The following is a 19,206-nucleotide window of genomic DNA, read 5'->3' on the forward strand; positions in this document are numbered from 1 at the left end:
CAAAATGAAAGATTTGGGAGTTTTGCGTTATTTCTTGAGGGTTGAGGTGGATCGACAGGATGAAGCTCTTTCACTAACCCAACACAAATATACTTTAGACCTATTGGACAAGGCAGGCATGAAAGATTGTAAACCCCTACCCACTCCTAGTGTCCTCAACCATAAACTCGGTTCCCAGGATGGGGAAGCATATGAAGATTCCAAGCAATATCGGAGTCTTGTGGGTATGCTTCAATATCTCACCTTCACTAGACCAGACATTGTATATTCAGTGAATTAAGTCTCACAATTCATGCATGACCCACGAACAGAGCATATGAATGTTGTCAAGAGAATTCTTCGATACTTAAAAGGAACCCTTGGAGATGGTCTAGTTTATCATCAGTCCAAGTCCAAAGGGGAACATCGCACGGATGTATTCACAGATGCAGATTGGGTTGGCGATCCAGATGACAGGTGGTCGGTTTCTGGATATTGTGTCTTTCTTGATGGGAACTTGATAGCGTGGAGTAGCAAGAAACAACGTGCAATTGCACGATCTAGTACTGAAGCTGAGTATCGAGCAATGGCGGCTACTACGGCAGAGGCCACGTGGCTGAGACATCTTTTGACTGAAGTCGGAGAATCCATTCTACCCACCACTCTCTTGTGTGATAATCAAAGTGCCATACAGATTGCTTTTAATCCTATTCACCATGGTCGCACAAAGCATATAGAAATTGATCAACACTTAATTCGACAAAAGATAGAAGATAGAGAAATTGATCCTGCTTAAGTTCCTATGGCTGATCAGGTGGCCGATTTGATCACTAAGAGCCTTACCAACATGCACTTTTGGTTCTTGAAGAACAAGTTGTCCATGGTGCAAAACCATGCACAACTTGAGGGAGCGTATTGAGAATGAAGCGTATGGGTCTGGTTCTAGAGACCCAAACTACCCACATGTTTTTCTGTATTATATTTACATTTTGATGTTATCGGATCTGGACCAATAGACCCAATCCAGTTTGTATCACATATAATACTGAATATAGGGCACGATTCAACATAAGTGAATCGTGTCAGTCATTGCCACCTCTCTCTCTTGCAAATCCCTTTCTCCTCTGCAGTGGATGAAGTCTGGACGAAGGTGCGTTATCTCTCACAGATACATGGAGTTAAAATAATTTGCTTTTAAAGAAATGACTGAAAATCATCTGGTATGTATTGATATAATTGGGAGGAAGAAAATGACTGTGGATCCCCTTACTAAAAGGATAGCACCGAGATTGTATTTCCAACATATAAAGGGGATGGGTCTTTTTTATTCTTTTTGATGTATGACAATACATTATGTGATCACATTTACGAAAATAAATTGATTCTTAATGGCTTTATGTATTGTTGATTTTGCATAAAGGATCTCTTATATGGTTAGAGAGAGTAACGGAATAACAATATTAAAGGACCAATAGAATAGGTAAGAGACCAACCTATTCATAAAGGTAATCTTAACATGATAAAACACTAAAAATAAATTGTATTATAGTAAATGAAAATAAGACATTTCATAAAGAAGTGTTCATTCCCATGACTCATATGATTCATTCTTGTGACAAAGGATAGCATGTGAACCCAAATAAAGAATTAAATCGAGATAACGGTATAAACCGCGTTTAGTATCCTTTTAGTGTCAATAGGTCAAGTGAAAGAATGTTGAATATTACGGATTTGGATCCAACCCATAAGGTGACCATGTTTGACACTATTAATGGGCTTTTAGTGAGAAGTTAATAGGGGTTAGTGGGGTGGAGGTTACGTGAACGTGGAGAGACCACGTTCATGTAACCACCCTCTAACACCCTGATCTGGGACCTCAGGAGTCCGAGTTCGGTTGGTATTACTTTCCAGAGGAAAATAGTTCAAAGTTCACACAGAGAAAATGTGGCTCAAATTTTTTTTTTCTGCAACTCGCCAGCAACAATGGTTGTCGGTCCCCTTTTCCCAAAAAAGAAAGCAGAAACGAAGAAAAATATGATGAAGGTGGAGGGTTTTACTTTATCGTCGGAGCCGGTAAGCCTCTGAACCCCCCCCCCCCCTTTTTTGTCTCCCTCTGTCGCTCTTCGTCTTGCTTGAGTGAGGGGGGAGGGGCGCACCGTGAGGGCTATAGGGTGAGGATAATCCTCACCCTCCCCGCCGATCATGGGGGGTGAGGTTTATCCTCAACCCCCTTGATCTGCAATGGGGGAAGCGGTTCCCCTAAATGGGGAACTGTCTTCCCTTTTTATTTTATCTCCCCCAACGAACCCGTTAGAGTGGGTTTTACAATTCTACTCCCCTTAAAAGAAGATTTGTCTTGAATCTTACCTAGAAATCCTTAAGGAAATTATTCACGAATGTCTGATTCATGCTCCCATGTAACCTCACTATTGTTGTAATGACTCCATCTGACTAATATCAGAGGTATCTTTTTATTTCTTAATTTTTGCACTTTCATATCCAAGATCTCTATAGGTTTCTCACTCAAGCTTAAGTCATTTTGTATCTCCAACACTGACTCCACTGTATCTAATATATGGGAGGGATCAGACACATATTTTCACAACATTGAGACGTGGAACGTATTGTGAATTCAAGACAAGGAAGGTGGCAAGGCTAATCGGTATGTCGTCTGACCAATTCTCTAGAGTATCTTAAAGGGTCCAATATATCTTGGACTCAATTTTCCTCTTCGACCAAATCGCATCACCCTCTTAAAAGGAGATATCTTAAAAAATATGTGGTCATCATGCTTAAATTTTAACTTACGATTATTTTGGTCCACATAACTCTTTTGTTGACTTTGCGCTGTTAGAAGACGCTTCCGAATAAATCCCACCTGGTCTGCCATCCGTTGCACCATATCAGACCCTAACAATCTTCTTTCTCCGACCTCATCCCAACATAAGGAGGTTCGACATCATCAACCATATAGTGCCTTAAATGGAGTCATGCCTATATTTGCTTGAAAGCTATTACTGTAGGCAAACTCCATCAAAGGTAGAATATCATTTCATGAGTCACTATACTCTAAAGTACATGCCTGTAGCATGTCTTCCAAAGTCTGAATGGTTCACTCTGACTGAGGGAGAAATGTTGTGCTCATTTTTAACTATGTCCCCATAGCTTCTTAAAAACTCTGTCAGAATCACGATGTGAATTTGGAGTTTCTATCTGAAACAATCGATTAAGGTACTATATGAAGTCAGACAATCTCCTTGATAAACAATTGGGCTAACTGGTCACAAGAATGAGTTGTCTTACAGGCCAAAAAGTGAGCTGACTTAGTAAGCCTGTCTTCAATCACCCACACTAAATCCATATCATTCTTGGTCCTTGAAAGTCGTGAGACAAAGTCCATCGAGATATCTGCTCATTTCAACTCTGGTATGAAAAGTGGTTGCAATAGACCACCGAGCCGTTGGTGCTCAATCTTCACCTGCTGGCACACCAAACACTTGTTAAAAAACTCAGCAATGTCTCATTTCATACCGCTCCACCAAAATAAATCTTTCATATCTTGATATATTTTTGTACTGTCAGGGTGGATGGCATATCTAGAGTGGTGTGCCTCCTCTAATAACTAATCTCTAAGCTGGTCATCTTTAGGAATACACACTCTATGCCGAAATCTAAAAAGTCCTTGATCATCAACTTTGAATTTTGACTCCTCATTTTCTGAAATCTTCTTTCTTATTTGGTCGAACTCTGGGTCTAAGGGTTGTTTTCCTTAATCTACTCCCACAATTTTGACCTCAATATGGTTTGCACGAACAGTAACCGACTTGGTAAGCACTGAGCTTCTGCTTTTTGATATGCAACCGAAGAAAATAATTTTTAATCTACGAGTTTGGCCAATGCTCTTGCCTTTCTGCTAAGAGTTTCAGCGACCATATTTGCCTTTCTCGGATGATATTTCAGCTCAAAGTCATAGTCTTTCAAAAATTTCAACCAATCGCCTTTGCCTCAAGTTCAAGTCACTCTGCGAAAACAAGTATTTAAGGCTTTGATGATCAGTAAAAACTTTAAATTGCTCATCGTATAGGTAGTGTCTTCATATTTTGAAGGTGAAGACAACCGCTGCTAGCTCCAAATCATGTGTTGGGTAGTTAACTTCATGTGTTTTGAGTTGGCAAGATGCATAAGCTATCATCTTGTCGTGCTGCATCAAAACGCATCCTAATCCCTTATGAGAGGCATCACTGTAAATAGTGAAACCTCTGAATCCAGACGGTAAGACCAACACTGGAGCAATGGTCAAACACTTCTTTATCTCCTGAAAACTCTGCTCACACTTATCGTTTCACTCAAACTTTACGTTCTTCTTAGTGAGCTTTTTCATTGGAGCTGTCAACAAAGAAAACCCTTCCACAAAATGTCAGTAGTACCCAGCCAATCCCAAGAAGCTTCGAATCTCAGTAGGATTCTTAGGTCTAGCCCAATTGGTAACTGCTTCAATTTTTGCAGGGTCTACCATAATTTCATCTTTAGAAACTATATGACCGAGAAAAGACACATGCTCCAACCAAAATGCGCACTTAGAAAATTTAGCATAAAGTTGATGTTTTCTGAGTGTTTGCATTACTATCCTCAGATATTCTTCATGTTGCTCTCTCGTGGTGAAATAAATAAGGATGTCATCAACAAATATCACCATTAACTTATCCAAATAGGGTCTAAAGACCCTATTCATCATATCCATGAAGGCAGCTAGTGCGTTAGTCACACAAAAAAACATGACCAAGAATTCATAATGGCCATATCTAGATTTAAATGTCATCTTAGCTCCATCTTCTCTTTTAATCCTCAGCTGATGATAACTCAATCTTAGATCCAACTTCGAAAACATGCAACTCATTGCAGTTGATCGAACAAATCATCAATTCGCGGTAATGGATACTTATTCTTGATGGTCACTACATTTAGTTACCGAAAATATATACACATTCGCAGTGATCTGTCATTCTTCTTAACGAACAGGATTGGAGTACCCCAAGAAGATATTGACAGTCTAATAAAACCTTTCTCTAATAATTCCTGTAATTTCTCCTTAAGTTTCTTAAGTTTCGTTGGTCCCATCCGATAGGGAGCCTTGAAAATGGACGTTGTTCCCAGAACTAGATCAATTTGGAACTCAATCTCACGATCAGAAGAAAAGCCTGGTAGATCTTTCAGAAAAACATCATCATATTCACGAACTATGTTCACATCTGATATGGAGAGATCTTCACTTACTTCGATCTTCATGTAGGCCAGAAATTCAATGCATCCTTCTTGAATATATTTGTTGGCCTTCATGCAAGATATGATCGCTGGCTTGGATAGCTTCCTAACACCTTGATATGTGAAAGTAGAATTCTAGGGTGTTTGAAAGCTGACACACTTTCTTTTGCAATCAATGGTGGCATGATGGTCCGACAACCAATCAATACCAAGAACAACGTCTATATCTTTGAAGTTGAGTTGCAATAAGTTCACAGGAAACTCACAATTTTCGATTTCTACTATACAGTTATTATACACTGTATCCACCACAGTGGACGCACCTATAGGTGTCTCTATCAAGTAAGAAACACACAAACGAGATGGTGCTACTGGCAACCGTTTCCCAAAGGCTGAAGTAGTGAAACTATGTGTGGCCTCAGAGTCAAATAACACATATGCTAGAATACCCAAAACAGAAAGTGTACATTCAACCACTTCATGGCTAGCTAGAGCTTCTTGGAGAGCCGTCCTGTAAGCACGGCCTTCGGCTTCTACGGTGCATTGTATTTTCGATCAGGCTATGGGCAATCATTGGCATAGTGACCCATCTACGGGCAGTTGAAGCACCTCACGTTCCTTAAGTCACATTTTTCCTCGTGCCTTTGAAGACCACAAGTCATGCAAGCGTTGTCCAACTGGGTCGTCTTCTGAATCTTCTGCCTCTTAGCTTGTTGATCGCTCACATTCTTGATGTGTCTGCCTTGGGTTTGGCCTCCGCATTGCCTTTTATTCTCTCGTTGAAATCTCTCTTTATACTAAAACTTCCTTCGAGAGGGTTCTATCACATTGCTACCACTGTGTTGGGCCTTGTCTTCCGTCTTAGGCTTTTCCTTTTCTTGGGGCTTTTCTTTTGTTCTCATTTTCCAAAATTCATATCTAGAGGCGTAGTCCACGAGCTGATTGTATTTTTTTAACTTTTGTGGCCCTACCTAGCTTAGAATTTCAGGTGTCAAGCCCCTCTTAAAACATCTGCACTTCTCTTTCTCATTTGTCACCAAAGACTTGGCAAAACAAGAAAAAGAGTTAAATCGAGTTATGTACTCGGCTACAGTCATATCGCTCTACTTCAGCTTCCTGAATTATTCTTCTTTTTTCACTCTCAAGCACTTCTGAAAGAATTGCTTGTATAATCTCCTCACAAAGGTAGACCAAGGCAAATATGTATCTTGCTCCAAGGTATCCCTGATGGACCTCTACCAATGCTCGGCATCGCTAGTCAAGTTCGACACAGTTATCTAAACCCTCTGATCCTTTGGACACCGAATGGCATCTAAGGCCTTTTCCACTTGTATTAGCCAATTTTTCGCTACAACACCATGAGGAGTGTCATCGAAAAGTGGGGGTTGCATGTTCTTGAACCTCTCAACCCAAGAGGTGATGTCAGAAATAATAGTTTGGGGCTGACTCAATTGAGCTCGAGTTGTTTGCAAGAGCTCGTATAAAATGTGATTTGTTGTATATTCAGGAGGTATCCTCGTACTTTCACCTGCTGAGCTTCTCATTAGCGATCCTTGTGGGATCTTCAAGCTCTCTTCTCCACCCTCATGTGAAGCATGCCTCTTAGAGGTACGAAACGATGCATGAGCTCCCTGAACTTGTGTACCTTCCATGGTAGGGGATGATGAAGGCGCCCTTTGTGATAGTCTGCCAAGGTGCTCCCTATCCACAATCGTTGAGTCAAGCTGCCCCTCTCTCATCTTGCAACTACAATGTCCTTAGATAGATAGGATGTTCCCTTACAAGTGGTCATTTATGTTGCATTGACATTATCACATAATAAACTTATCATAATATGGTTTGTTTATACTTGTACAAAATTTCATCACAAGTTAGATATTATGATAAAAACATTCATTTTATTCCATTAATCAATCTTATACATGTAAAGAAAATATCGCTAGAAAGCAAGAAGAAAACAATGCAAGACAAAAGATAATAAAACTAGACTGAATATGCTAATTATTCCTAATGTTTCGCCATATCATTCTTCAATCTACCTGAAGCTTGGTTTGTTCCCTGAACTTCTTTGTGTCTGATGAGGGTGACTCGCATGAGGAACATTTAGGTTGTACTGGGGCAAAGCAGGAGTATAAGTAGGTGAGGAAGGACTGTGGGTAGGGGAGGCAGGAGTGTAGGTAGGTAAGGCGGGATCTTCAGTCGAATCTTCATCCTCGCCTCCTTCCTCTGAACTTCTCAAAGTTGTTTGTCTGTGTCTTAATCTTGGGCCGCTTTTGTTGGCTTTTATAGCTTGCCATGCTGCTTCCGCTGTCTAAATTGCTGCCCTCCTAGTTTCTTTAGAAAGTGATTCTCTGATGGAATGTGGAACTCTTCGATTGACCGCACTCATGCAGCCGCATTGCTAGCTCGGGACATATATCATCCCCATACACTAGTCATACGAGACCCTCTTCGAGGTGCAAAGTTTGCGCTAGGGAATGCTCCTCTCGCAACTCCTCCTTGAGTCGTCATCCGATCTCCTGCTATTCGTCCACGTGCAGACCTCACTCTCTGACGGTAGGACTGGTGAGTCCCCCACCCGCATGGTTGTGGTTGTCACCCTCGAGTAGAGTAGGGGCAGTTCTGACGATAGTTATCTCGGTCCCCAACTAAGATGTAAATCGGCGGGGGTCATGGTGTCAAGTCTCTAACTATCTAAGTCATGCTTGCCATGACTCGAGTAGCCATCGTCATTGCAGCGATGAACTCCTCTCTCCCTACGACAGAAGGATCAAAAGGGTCTTGCGCCCTTGGGTCTTTGTGACTTCCTCGCTCGCTAGCCATTCCTAATAACAAAATAATCTAATCACTAACGTGTCTTTATCGAGCAGAGACTTATATCATTTCCTATGTCCTTGAACTTATTATGAATGATGAACATTTTCTGTGTGAACTTGACTCTGATACCACTTTAAAATACCCTGATCTGAGACCTCAAGAGTCCGAATTCGGTTGGTATTACTTCTCAGAGGAAAAGAGTTCAAAGTTTACATAGAGAAAATATGGCTAATTTTTGTTTTGTTTTTCTGCAACTCATCGGTAGCAATGGTTGCCGGCCCCCTTTTTTTCCCAAAAAAGAAAGCAGAAATGAAGAAGACGAAGATGAAGAAGGTGGAGGGTTTTACCTCGTCATCGATGCCGATAAGCCTTTGAAACCCCCTTTTTTTCTGTTTGTCGCTCTCCCTCTTGCTCGAGTGAAGGGGGGCGCACCGTGAGGGCTATTATAGCCCTCACGGTGGGGTGAGGATAACCTTCACCCTCCTCGTCGATCATGGGGGGTGAGGTTTATCCTCAACCCCTTGATCTGCAACGAGGAAGGCGGTTCCCCCAAATGGGGAACCATCTTCCCTTTTTTTTTTATCCCTACCGACGAACCCGTCGGAGGGGGTTTTATACACCCCTCTCTCTTATTATAAAAGGAGGGGTTGGGTTGTATGTATGATTAGAGCCAACAACCAAAAGCCAACCGTATTGGCCATGTTCTAGTAATTCTTATTGGGTTCAGGGTCCCGCTCACCATCGACCTAAGGTCTGGGCTCATCGTGGGCGTCGATAGGCTGAGGAGAACATTGAGCACATGTACCCGCACTTCATGGCGTCTACATGTATGCATTCGCCTATGTTTTTGCGAATACACCACAATAAGCACATTATTCTCCTAAATCTATATGTTGTGCGAACTTTGGTACTCCTGGAAATATGTGTTCCTAGTTTGTTTCCAAAAGTGAAAAAATAAAATAAAAAACTGCATCCTATTGTAAAAGTCCCACAAAATCCATAATATTGTGGCAATTTCAAGCTTTTATGATTATTTATTTCAAAAAGCCACTGAGATTTTTCCAAGTTTTATTTAATTTTAGATCCTACTAAGAGAAACCATCATCACAAGAATGATTGGTTATGTGGTGCAGTTACATTAGTGATGTTCTATGCTATGTAAAATTTGCAGTTCTTTCATATGAAATGCTCCCTTCTTTGCATACCCTTTTCATAGTAAACTATATTTTATAAGAATTTAAGATTGTATAAACTAGAAATAGAATTTTCTTGGGAAATTTTATCCATCTGTAAGTGGAAACCGATGTGGTTTATTTGCCTTTCTCAAATGCATTAATATAGTGCAAACTTTCAAGTTTTGATGAATGATTTCTGAACTTTTCATATGCTCATGTTTAGATGGTTTATGTGGATGTTTGATTTATGATTCTCGATGGCAAGCACTTAGGTTAATCATCTCTTAACTGTTTTATGCAGGTGCTTCCTAACCGTCTGAAGGGCGACCATGCGAGCATTGCAGATCCAAACCTTAATGGGAGGTATGATGCCAGTTCATTCTGGAAGGTAGCAGACTTGGCACTAGAGTGCACTCAAGATAAGGGGATCAAAAGGCCAAATATGAACAGGGTAGTGAGTGAACTAAGGGAAGCCATTGCGCTATGCAATGAAGTGTTGATTTCTGGAACTTCAAATAATAGTACCCAACAGAAATCAGAAGCATCTAGCTCTTCCTATAGTGACAACTTTATAGTTGATGGACATACTCAGGCTTCTGTGTTGTATGGTTCTCTTTCCGCAAGGTAAAAGCAGCCCATCAACTTTCTTGGTTGTTCATTGCTCCAGGGTTGTTGATCTTGTATGCATTCTAGTGGGTATTGGATGATACTGTTCTCTAAAAACAAAACAATTGGAGTGTCTTGGTGTAATGTATCTTATTCGATTTTATAGTTTTTTTAATTATCTTGGAGATTATTTTGTGTAAGCTTCATTAATAAATCTCATATAATTTATTGTCCTTTGCGCAACTTTTCCCTACCTCAGAGATTGTCGGATTCGTTGATGATTCTGAGCATGGGTCTTTAAAGTCTTATACCTTGTTGTGCATGTCGTGGTGTGTGTGTCGAGTCTGTTGCATTGATGGGGTGTGTTAGAAAGATATTTTATTGCGTTGTGAAACATAATGATTCAATTAGTTAAAATAAATGTAATAATCAATGCTTGCATTGCGGGGGTCGAACCCGAACCGGATTCAATCTGACTCGCTGAGCCGAGTCCAAAGTTGGGGTAAGCTGAGCTAGGATCGGCGAACGAGCCGGTCAGGCCCTAATCGGGCCAGACTCGATTAGACCTGAACCGAGCCAAGATCGATTTGGCAACAATGAAAAACAAGGGGGTGGGCTCGGTTTCCAAGGCGAGCTTGGACCCGAGCTGGGCTCGATCTGGCTGTCGAGCCTCAACCGAACCATGGCAAGGGACCGAGACTAGGCTCGGTCCTTTCCCAATGCAGGGCTAGGCTCGGTTCAGACCGAGCCCAGCAACAAGGAGGCAAGGTGACCGAGCTCAGCTGGGCCTTGTCGATCTCAAGGCAGCAGCAGTACTGCGCTGGAAACCGGGCAGGCACCGTCATGAGGTGGGATCTCGGTGGCAACCCAGGCCGGAGAGAGAGACATGGTTGCACCAAGGGACAAAGCCCATGTCGGCCACAGGCAGTGGGGCAGAGAACACGAGCTCAGCTCAGGCCACCCCATACCGGCAGCAGCCCTGAGATGTGATCGATGGCTCGCTACAAGGGGCCTCAGAAGGGGGGTACCGCATGAGCGGAGGAGGCACCCGTGCTTGGGTGGCCTCCGGCCAGTTCCTTCCGACTAGCCAGTGGTAGGAGAAGGAAGAAAATCAGAAGAGGAATGAGAAGACGGGTGTAACGCCCCTAAAAAATTCAACCTTTTTAAAACTTTCCCAAACCCCAAATTTTGAGAAAAATTAAAACTTTTTAATTATATAAACAATTCACATGGTTCCCAAAAGTAATATGCCAACAAGTTTGTCTATGGTCACATTCCAACCGTTAAATACTAGACGGCCCACTTGAGCGCAAGTGTGAGTGTATATTAGCCTCCTAGTATCAAATACAGTATGGAATCATCCGTAGACACAACTTGATTGAGACTATTACTCTAAAGACTTCTCACATGTGAAAAAAAAAATGTGGAAGACAAAACATATCAAGATTTAAGATAATTAAGGAGTTACGTAAAGATTTAAAGTTGTAAACCATATGCAAGAACATAACAAGAATGAAATGATAGAATTTAAAAATGTTCTCATTCCAAAATATTACACTTATTTAAATGTAAGGATTTAGACAAAAAGTAAAATGTGCACAAGTTTTTAACTATCTCAAAACTTTTGCCTGATACCTCCAAGAATCGTAGTAGGTAAGAGTGGAGCCTTCAGCCACGTAGCAACCCGCACTTCGCTTCAATCCTCCACGAGGTTATCTGTAAATATTGTAGGGCATCAACCACATGCTCGTAGGAAACCAAAACCAAACTTGAAGAATGCAATTCAAGTTAAAATGATACAATCAAGTGAAATTCCCATCATTTTAGAAATGAGAGTCAAGAGAATCCACATCATAATAAGAACATGATATTTAATTACATAAACCATCATTCATTTCATGGCATTCATAATTACATCGCTTGTATGCATGGAAACTCAAAATCATTCTCATTTTAATTCATGGCATTCAATTTCATGTTCATTCATATACATGATAATCATTTGCATAAATGAATGAAACTAACAGTTCATAACATACTTCAAAGTGAAGTAAACGTGCAATATATTATATAATGCCATCATTCACTTTTTTTATACTCAAAAGGAACATGCTCATGTCCAACTTATGACTAAGGCATGCATTATTTCAAATAAATATTCATATGTTATTTATCAGAATATTTATGCACTTTGTAATTCAAATATAATAATAGAATAAGTCTTATCTTGACCCTTTTCATGTGCCTCGCATACACAAGCACCTCACGTGCATCAACCAAGCCCTTAACTTGTAACAACAGGTCAAATCATATGACCAATCATAAACATGTTTTTTTCATTCACATGTAACAAAATTCATATGCAATAATCATGCAAAACCTTATAAGTCTCTACAAGCTCACAATATATGATTATGCATATGAAAGCAATTATCCTAAAAATCTAATTAATTATTTATCTTGTTATTCAAACTCATCTAGTACAAAAGAGGGTATAGACATCTATAAACAACCATAGAAATATTCATTATTCAATGTATTTTTTATCACCTTCATATGGCTTAACTGGTGCTTTCTCGAGCGATTCAATTCTACAGTGCAGCGGTTGCGAGATCAGACTCATGGTCCCAGGTCTTGGCCTATGCCAAACCAAAATCATTGGCAAAAAATTGGGCATGCATCCCTAATTCTGCAGAGTTGTGGTACTACCACGTAGGACTCACTGATAGACCTACCCCCTAACCTCCGTGGGACGAGGACAAGAGGCGTCTTCAGACCTCAAAACACATGTCCCATGAGGTTTGTACTGCCCTTTCCTCTCCCGGGAGGACATGAGATCGAAACAGATTCAGCCATCCCAGAGAGCCCAGTCTTGTTGGCGTCTCAAATGGACCCATAGTCTGGGGTTATCTTTATTATTAAGTCATAGGTAAGAGCCAAACATTATATTCTCACAAGATAACCTTCTCATGCCCTCATGCATGAAATCAAAAGTCTATGTCATTTGCATAGCTTAAACTTACAAGCATGATACATTCATTTTAGGCATGTTTTCATGATACAAATTTTACATGTATAGCAAGCTCAATAAAAATAATGCTATGCAAGCATTTGATGCAGTCAATTCACATACGACAATACATTTAATCATTTATTTCACAACAATGTCAAACATGTACCTGCAACAAACACACTCTAATATTCCACTAACTACAACTATGTCCAACATGGTCTCTGAACTACAATTGTCAACAGTCCTAGATATCCACAACTATGTGAGTGTGTGAGCAGGAGAGTGTTGCATTGAAGAAAGTAATTAACCTGTGGTGCGCTTGCACCACTTACTTACCATGGGTATTTATCTTATTTGTAGGTTTTTTGCATTTGCATTTGCATTTGCATTTTTCTTATTTTATTTTGCATGGCATTTTTAGCCGCATGCGATGCTTAGCATTAAGCATCGCGCAATTTGCTCAGCTACGCACCTGCAACGCGCAATTATATAGACAATACAATTCTAAACAATTTCTAGTAAAGTGATTGTGCTATGAATTCAGTGTGTATATTAACTAACTTTTAGATTCTATCATTAACATGAATAATATTCTAAAATTTTAGTTTAGGAATCCTACCTTTTCGATGCGACGAAAGGTAAAAAGAAACTCGAGATCCAGAGAGTCCAATGCAACAGCCACACGACAAGATCTAATTGTCCCTCTCCCAAGAATAGAGCGCTATAATTGCACACATAACGACAACTTATCAAACCTCGCTTTCCCACATGAACGACAAAAAAAACAAAATGTGAATAGGTAAATCAATTGTGAAAAATAAAATGTAGCATGTTCACAAGGCCATACAAAACTGGACAGCCATGTGGAGTAAATCTCACGGCTGCATGCAGTCCAAAGCATCGCCCCTTGCAATAGCACAAAAATTCGAGACACTCTTTCGAAGGGGGTTTCGTATTCCTTTGGGAATACGAACCACAACGAAAAAACCAACACCAAATGGTCGCTAAAATGAAGGTATACTCGTTGCTATGCCACGACAGCCCTGCACGATTCCCCATATCTAGAATCGGGTGCACGGGCTAGGCCGTGAAAACAGTAAGAATCGGCCGGCATAAAAAAAATGAAGAATCAGTGAATAAAAATCCAATCAAACGCATATATGTATTTCAGCCCATTAACAGCATAAGGGAAGGAAGAAAGAAGAATTGATCACGATCGGTTGGCCTTGGGTTACTGAGCAGAACCCTGCTTAGGGTCACTCGGTTGAGGTAAAAACACTCAATTACAGAGAACACATATACCCTCAACAAAAGACTGGAAAAGAAGCAGAAATTGGGGAACAACGACTCAGTAATGCTAAAAGAAAAAAAGAAATATGCACATGGGCAGGGGCCTATGTGACGAACATGAAACACAGGAAAAATGGGGAGGGCCATCGATAATCAGAATCATACAAATTCATTAAAAACGCCCAAACCAACTCAAACCAGTGAGGAGCGTACCTCCACGATGCGAACGAGAAGTTTCGGCAAAGGATAGGGCTCGACTGGGTCGAAATATGGCAGTCGCTCAACGTTGGCCCCATTCGCACTGTTGAAAGAAGAAGGGCCAAGGGAAATCCTGACGCCTGCAGAGGAGAACCGCTTCGGTGGATCCCGGCAACGGCGACGAAACCTCGTGGTGTTCCCAGCCGGCACCCGAGCAAAGGAAAAACACGGGAGAAAAAAAGGAAAATAAGAGGGGGGGGAAGAAGAGCATAGGGAAACGGAAGGTCGCCGACAGGCGGAGGTCGGCGGTGGCACCCTGCTCCGGTGGTCACCGAACGGGGAAGGAGGGAATGAAAAGGAGGAATCGAGGGAAAGAGGTTGCGAATGGAGAAGATGAAATGTAAACAAAAGAGGGTTTGCGTTAGGTTTTACGTGAGTGAGGGTGGGTCCGGTTTGGATCCAGTTCGGGTCCGACCCAAGGATCTAAGTAAATAATAAAAAAAAACAAATTTATATATAAATAAAAGAAAATTTTTATAAGAAAATAAATAAAGTAAATAAAAATAAACAAAAACTAAGACTATTTGGTGACTTATAGTCTTAACTTAGACAAAATTTGGTTCTAAAACAATAATTTATTAAATTAAAATATTTCTCGTAATTACTTTTATGACTAAAATACCCTTTTTACGAAATTATTTTAGAACCCATTAAAATATATCTTGTTAAGTTTGAAACACCTCAAAAAATGCCTAAATGGGTTTGTGACTCATTAAAGTGATTAAATTGAATATTTTAATAATATTTTATTTACCAAAATTACTGAAATTACTATTTTACCCTTGTTTGTCAGAAAGGTGTAATTAAGCGTATAAACACACAAAATTGACAATATAAGTAAAAACACAAATTCTAACTCAAAAGAAGGTAATTCCTTTATTTATTTCCTCTTGAAATTTTATAGGTTTTATAACGAGGGAGGAGGGCTGAGAGAAAGGGGGTGCTACCCCCCCCCCCCCTCCTGGCAAATCTAGAGCCATTGACAATGGTGGTTTTGGTCTGCCAACCAAAAAGGGAGAGATGAGGGAGAGGCAAGAGGATTGGCGTCCTCCTACTAGCGTCACTCAAGAGGAGAGAGAGAGAGAGAGAGAGAGAGAGATTCGCATACCTGCAGGGGGTTGTCAGTATAGAGCTCCAGTGGGGGGTGGTTGTAGGCTGTCAGCAAACATAGGGGAGAGGGGGGTACGCAAGGGAGAAAATGAGAGTCGGGGAGAGAGGGAAATCGAGGGAAGAATGAGACGAGAGGAGAGTCGGGGGGTACGAAGGTTGCCGGAGGGAGAGAGCAGGTTGGGTGGAGGGGAACGGGAGAATGTCGGGGAGAGAGAAGAGAGCGGGGGAGGGTTTCCTCTTCTGCGTAAGAGAAACCCTCCTTCGCATGCTTATTTATAAGCATGAGAGGGCGGTGAGCCTTTCGGATCTGATCGGATCCAACGTGAATTCGAAATCATTTTCTTTTATTTAGTTACGGATTTTACACCAACTCCCTCCAAACAACTGGTTGGATCTTTTATTTATCTAAGTATTACAAGACTTGATATAGCTCATGTTGTCCACATGGCTAGTCAATTTCAGCATGCTCCTACATCAGCTCATATAAGTGCAGTCATAAGAATCATCAAATACATTAAAAGCACCATCAATAAGGGAGTTTTTCTATCATCTTCTTCGTCATTAGATCTCATAACTTACTCGAATGCTGATTTGGGAGGGGATCCAAATAAGAGAAGCTCAACAACTGGTTTTTGTGTATTTCTAGGGGAATCCTTGATTTCGTGGATGTGTAAAAAGCAACAAAATGTGTTTTTGTCATCCACAGAAGCTGAGTATAGTGCAATGGCCACCACTACCATGGAGATTGTGTGGCTCAAATAACTTATTTCAGATATGGGAGTTGATCTTCAGAATCCTACAAGATTATGTTGTGATAACAAGAGTTCCATATACATAGCTCAAAATCACATGTTTCATGAACAAACTAAGCATATAGAAATGGACTGTCACTTTGTTCATGAAAAATACTTAAAGAAGACTATTGATATTCCCTATGTGACATCAAAATATCAACTTGTTGATTTCTTTACCAAGGCTCTGTGTTCACCAAGGTTCAATTTTCTTCTTGACAAACTTTCGATAATTGCATCATAAGTTTGAGGAGTGTTAGAATTTTAAGTCATTTTCTGACAGTGTTATCAAAAACGCTCCTTGAGGCGCAAAAGGCGCACATCGCCTTGAGGCGCGGTCCTCTGTGCTTCAATGCGCAAGCCTGAGGCACAAAAAAAAAAATTACAACAAGATTTCTGAGACATAATCAACAAGATTTTTGTAGGTTAATCTCATATATTTTCCAGTTATTTCAGTTATGTAATCAATTTCTTAGTATATTACTATATTTTAACTTTTATTGGTTAATCTCGTATATTTTTCAGTTATTTCAGTCATATAATTAGTTTCTTAATATATTTTAACTTTTGTTGGTTAATCTCATATATTTTCCAGTTATGTAATTAGTTTTTTAGTTACTTTTATATGTTAATCTCATATTTTTTAGAATAATCTCATATATTTTAACTTTTGTAGGTTAATCTCATATATTTTTCAGTTATTTCAGTTATGTAATTAGTTTCTTAGTATATTTTAAGTTTTGTTGGTTAATCTCATATATTTTTCAGTTATGTAATCAGTTTTTAGTTACTTTTATATGTTAATCTCATATATTTTAAATTTTGTAGGTTAATCTCATATATTTTCCAGTTATTTCAGTTATGTAATCATATTCTTAGTATATTTTAACTTTTGTTGGTTAATCGCATATATTTTCCAGTTATGTGATCAGTTTTTTAGTTACTTTTATATGTTAATCTCATATTTTTTAGAATAATCTCACATATTTTAACTTTTGTTGGTTAATCTCATATATTTTCGAATTATATAATTGGTTTCTTAGTATATTTTATCTTTTGTTGGTTAATCTCATATATTTTTCAGTTATGTAATCATTTTTTTAGTTACTTTTATATGTTAATCTTATATTTTTTAGAATAGTCTCATATATTTTAACTTTTGTAGGTTAATCTCATATATTTTCCAGTTATTTCAGTTATGTAACCAGTTTCTTAGTATATTTTAACTTTTTTGGTTAATCTCATATATTTTCCAGTTATATAATTAGTTTTTAGTTACTTTTATATGTTAATCTCATATTTTTTAGTACTTATTTGAGATTTTCTATTTCTTATTGGTTGTTATTTCATCAATAAAGCATTTATTTATTTATTTATATTTTTAGATATTTTTTTATAATTTTTTTAAAGTTTAAAAAAAAATTGAGGCTTACGCTTTACGCCTCGCCTCAGTTTTTGGTGGAGCGCCTCACTACACCTCAACGCTTTTCACAACGTACATACATATATGCTTGATAGTATATGTATATGTATATATATATATATATATATATATATATATATATATATATATATTCAAATATATTTCGTATATAGGTGGTTGTAATTTTATTTATTTATTTGTTTTTTCCTTTTGACCAGGTTGACTAGCCGTTGGGCCATCTCAAGTGTATATATAGAGGGTTGATGCCCCCTTGTATTTTATGCTTTTTGAGAGCATTCTTTCTAATAAAAAGTTGATATTTTTAAGTGTGTGCCTTAGTGCATTTTGTGAGATTTATGTGCCTTAGTGCACTTTGTGAGTGATTATTCTTATCAAGTCTTTAGTAGACTTGATTGTTGCCAATATTCAAGGGCTTCTTTACAGTGTATGTTTATTTTCTTAAGCATTCCTTTCTTGGGATTACTTATTACTTGATCAAACAAATTAATGTAGCTACTCAATGATGAATGTTTATGCCTTTACCATGAAAATAGTTTTGTGTATCATCCATTTTGCTTTTTCTAATATTAGGCTCTATTTGGGAGCCGGTGATGGGAGGGGAGGTGGGGAGTTAATAAATGCTCTCTACCCCATTTACCCTCATTGATGTTTGGGAGCCAGGTCTTGGGAGATGGAGAGGGGAATGAGTGGAGAAGAGAGTGGAGATGGACCTTTTTCAACTACATCCTCACAAAGATGTAGTTGACAACTCCACTCTCATCACCCATTTTCTTCACTTCCATCACCCCTCTCATATCCTCTGCAACACCGGCTCCCAAATGGAGCCTTGTTGTAAGCCTATGTGTTTCTTTGTATCAAGTGAAAGTATCTGTTATTGTTTTCCTAATTCTAGGCATTAAGATTCCTTCCTTCAAATTATTGTTAATATTTAACACATTTGGGAGTTGCAAACATTATCGTCCATTTTGACAAATTTAAATACCAGCATTTGGTATCTATTTTGTTCCTTTGATTTAAGTAGGGGTGCCTACGGGTCAGTCAGTCCACGGGCTAGCCTTGCCCTACCCGTAATTCAACGGGCCCAAAAAATAGGCCTTATTGATGGATTGGTCTTTATTGGGCCTTGCCCAATCAATGTCCCAGTTGGCCTGTTAAAATGCAGGTTGGTCAGCTTCCCAGTCCTAGGTTTAGGTAGTATTTGATAATAATCCAATGTATCGTGTAGCAGAAATGAACTTAGCCTATTTTTAGTCAAGTAGTTGTCTCAGTTATCTTATGCTGATTTTCTATTTTAAAGCTAATGAAAAAGGTAACTTTGATGGGAATATATAACATAATATCCATAGTCGAAAGATGCAACAACAACAACAACAACTACTCCTTCATCCCAAAACAATTGGGGTCGGCGATATGAACCAAAAAAGAAAATCATTCTAGGTCTTCCACATGAATCCTTCTCCT

At 39.2% G+C, this 19,206-nt stretch overlaps 1 protein-coding gene and 1 long non-coding RNA gene across 2 annotated transcripts in view; one reads left to right on the forward strand and one right to left on the reverse strand.

Moving 5' to 3' along the window:
• The window catches only part of LOC149813935 (putative LRR receptor-like serine/threonine-protein kinase At1g05700), a 29,467-nt gene extending 19,385 nt beyond the window's left edge, over window positions 1-10,082 (forward strand). Inside the window, exon 14 of the mRNA XM_089991230.1 lies at window positions 9,535-10,082. Coding sequence (XP_089847356.1) covers window positions 9,535-9,861 — 327 coding nt within the window. The 3' untranslated portion in view covers window positions 9,862-10,082. The remainder of the gene's footprint in view (window positions 1-9,534) is intronic.
• A 1,275-nt stretch (window positions 10,083-11,357) lies between these two features.
• On the reverse strand, window positions 11,358-14,708 carry LOC149813936 (uncharacterized). Its single transcript, XR_016428378.1, has 3 exons — window positions 14,356-14,708; window positions 13,472-13,573; window positions 11,358-11,555 (listed from the first exon to the last, which is right to left on the reverse strand). It is a non-coding gene; the product is annotated as an uncharacterized LOC149813936 (long non-coding RNA).
• Between the last annotated feature and the right edge of the window lie 4,498 nt (window positions 14,709-19,206).

Source organism: Nuphar pumila, chromosome 16 (genome assembly GCF_984573655.1).
Source record: "Nuphar pumila chromosome 16, dmNupPumi1.hap1.1, whole genome shotgun sequence".
NCBI classification, from domain to species: domain Eukaryota; kingdom Viridiplantae; phylum Streptophyta; class Magnoliopsida; order Nymphaeales; family Nymphaeaceae; genus Nuphar; species Nuphar pumila.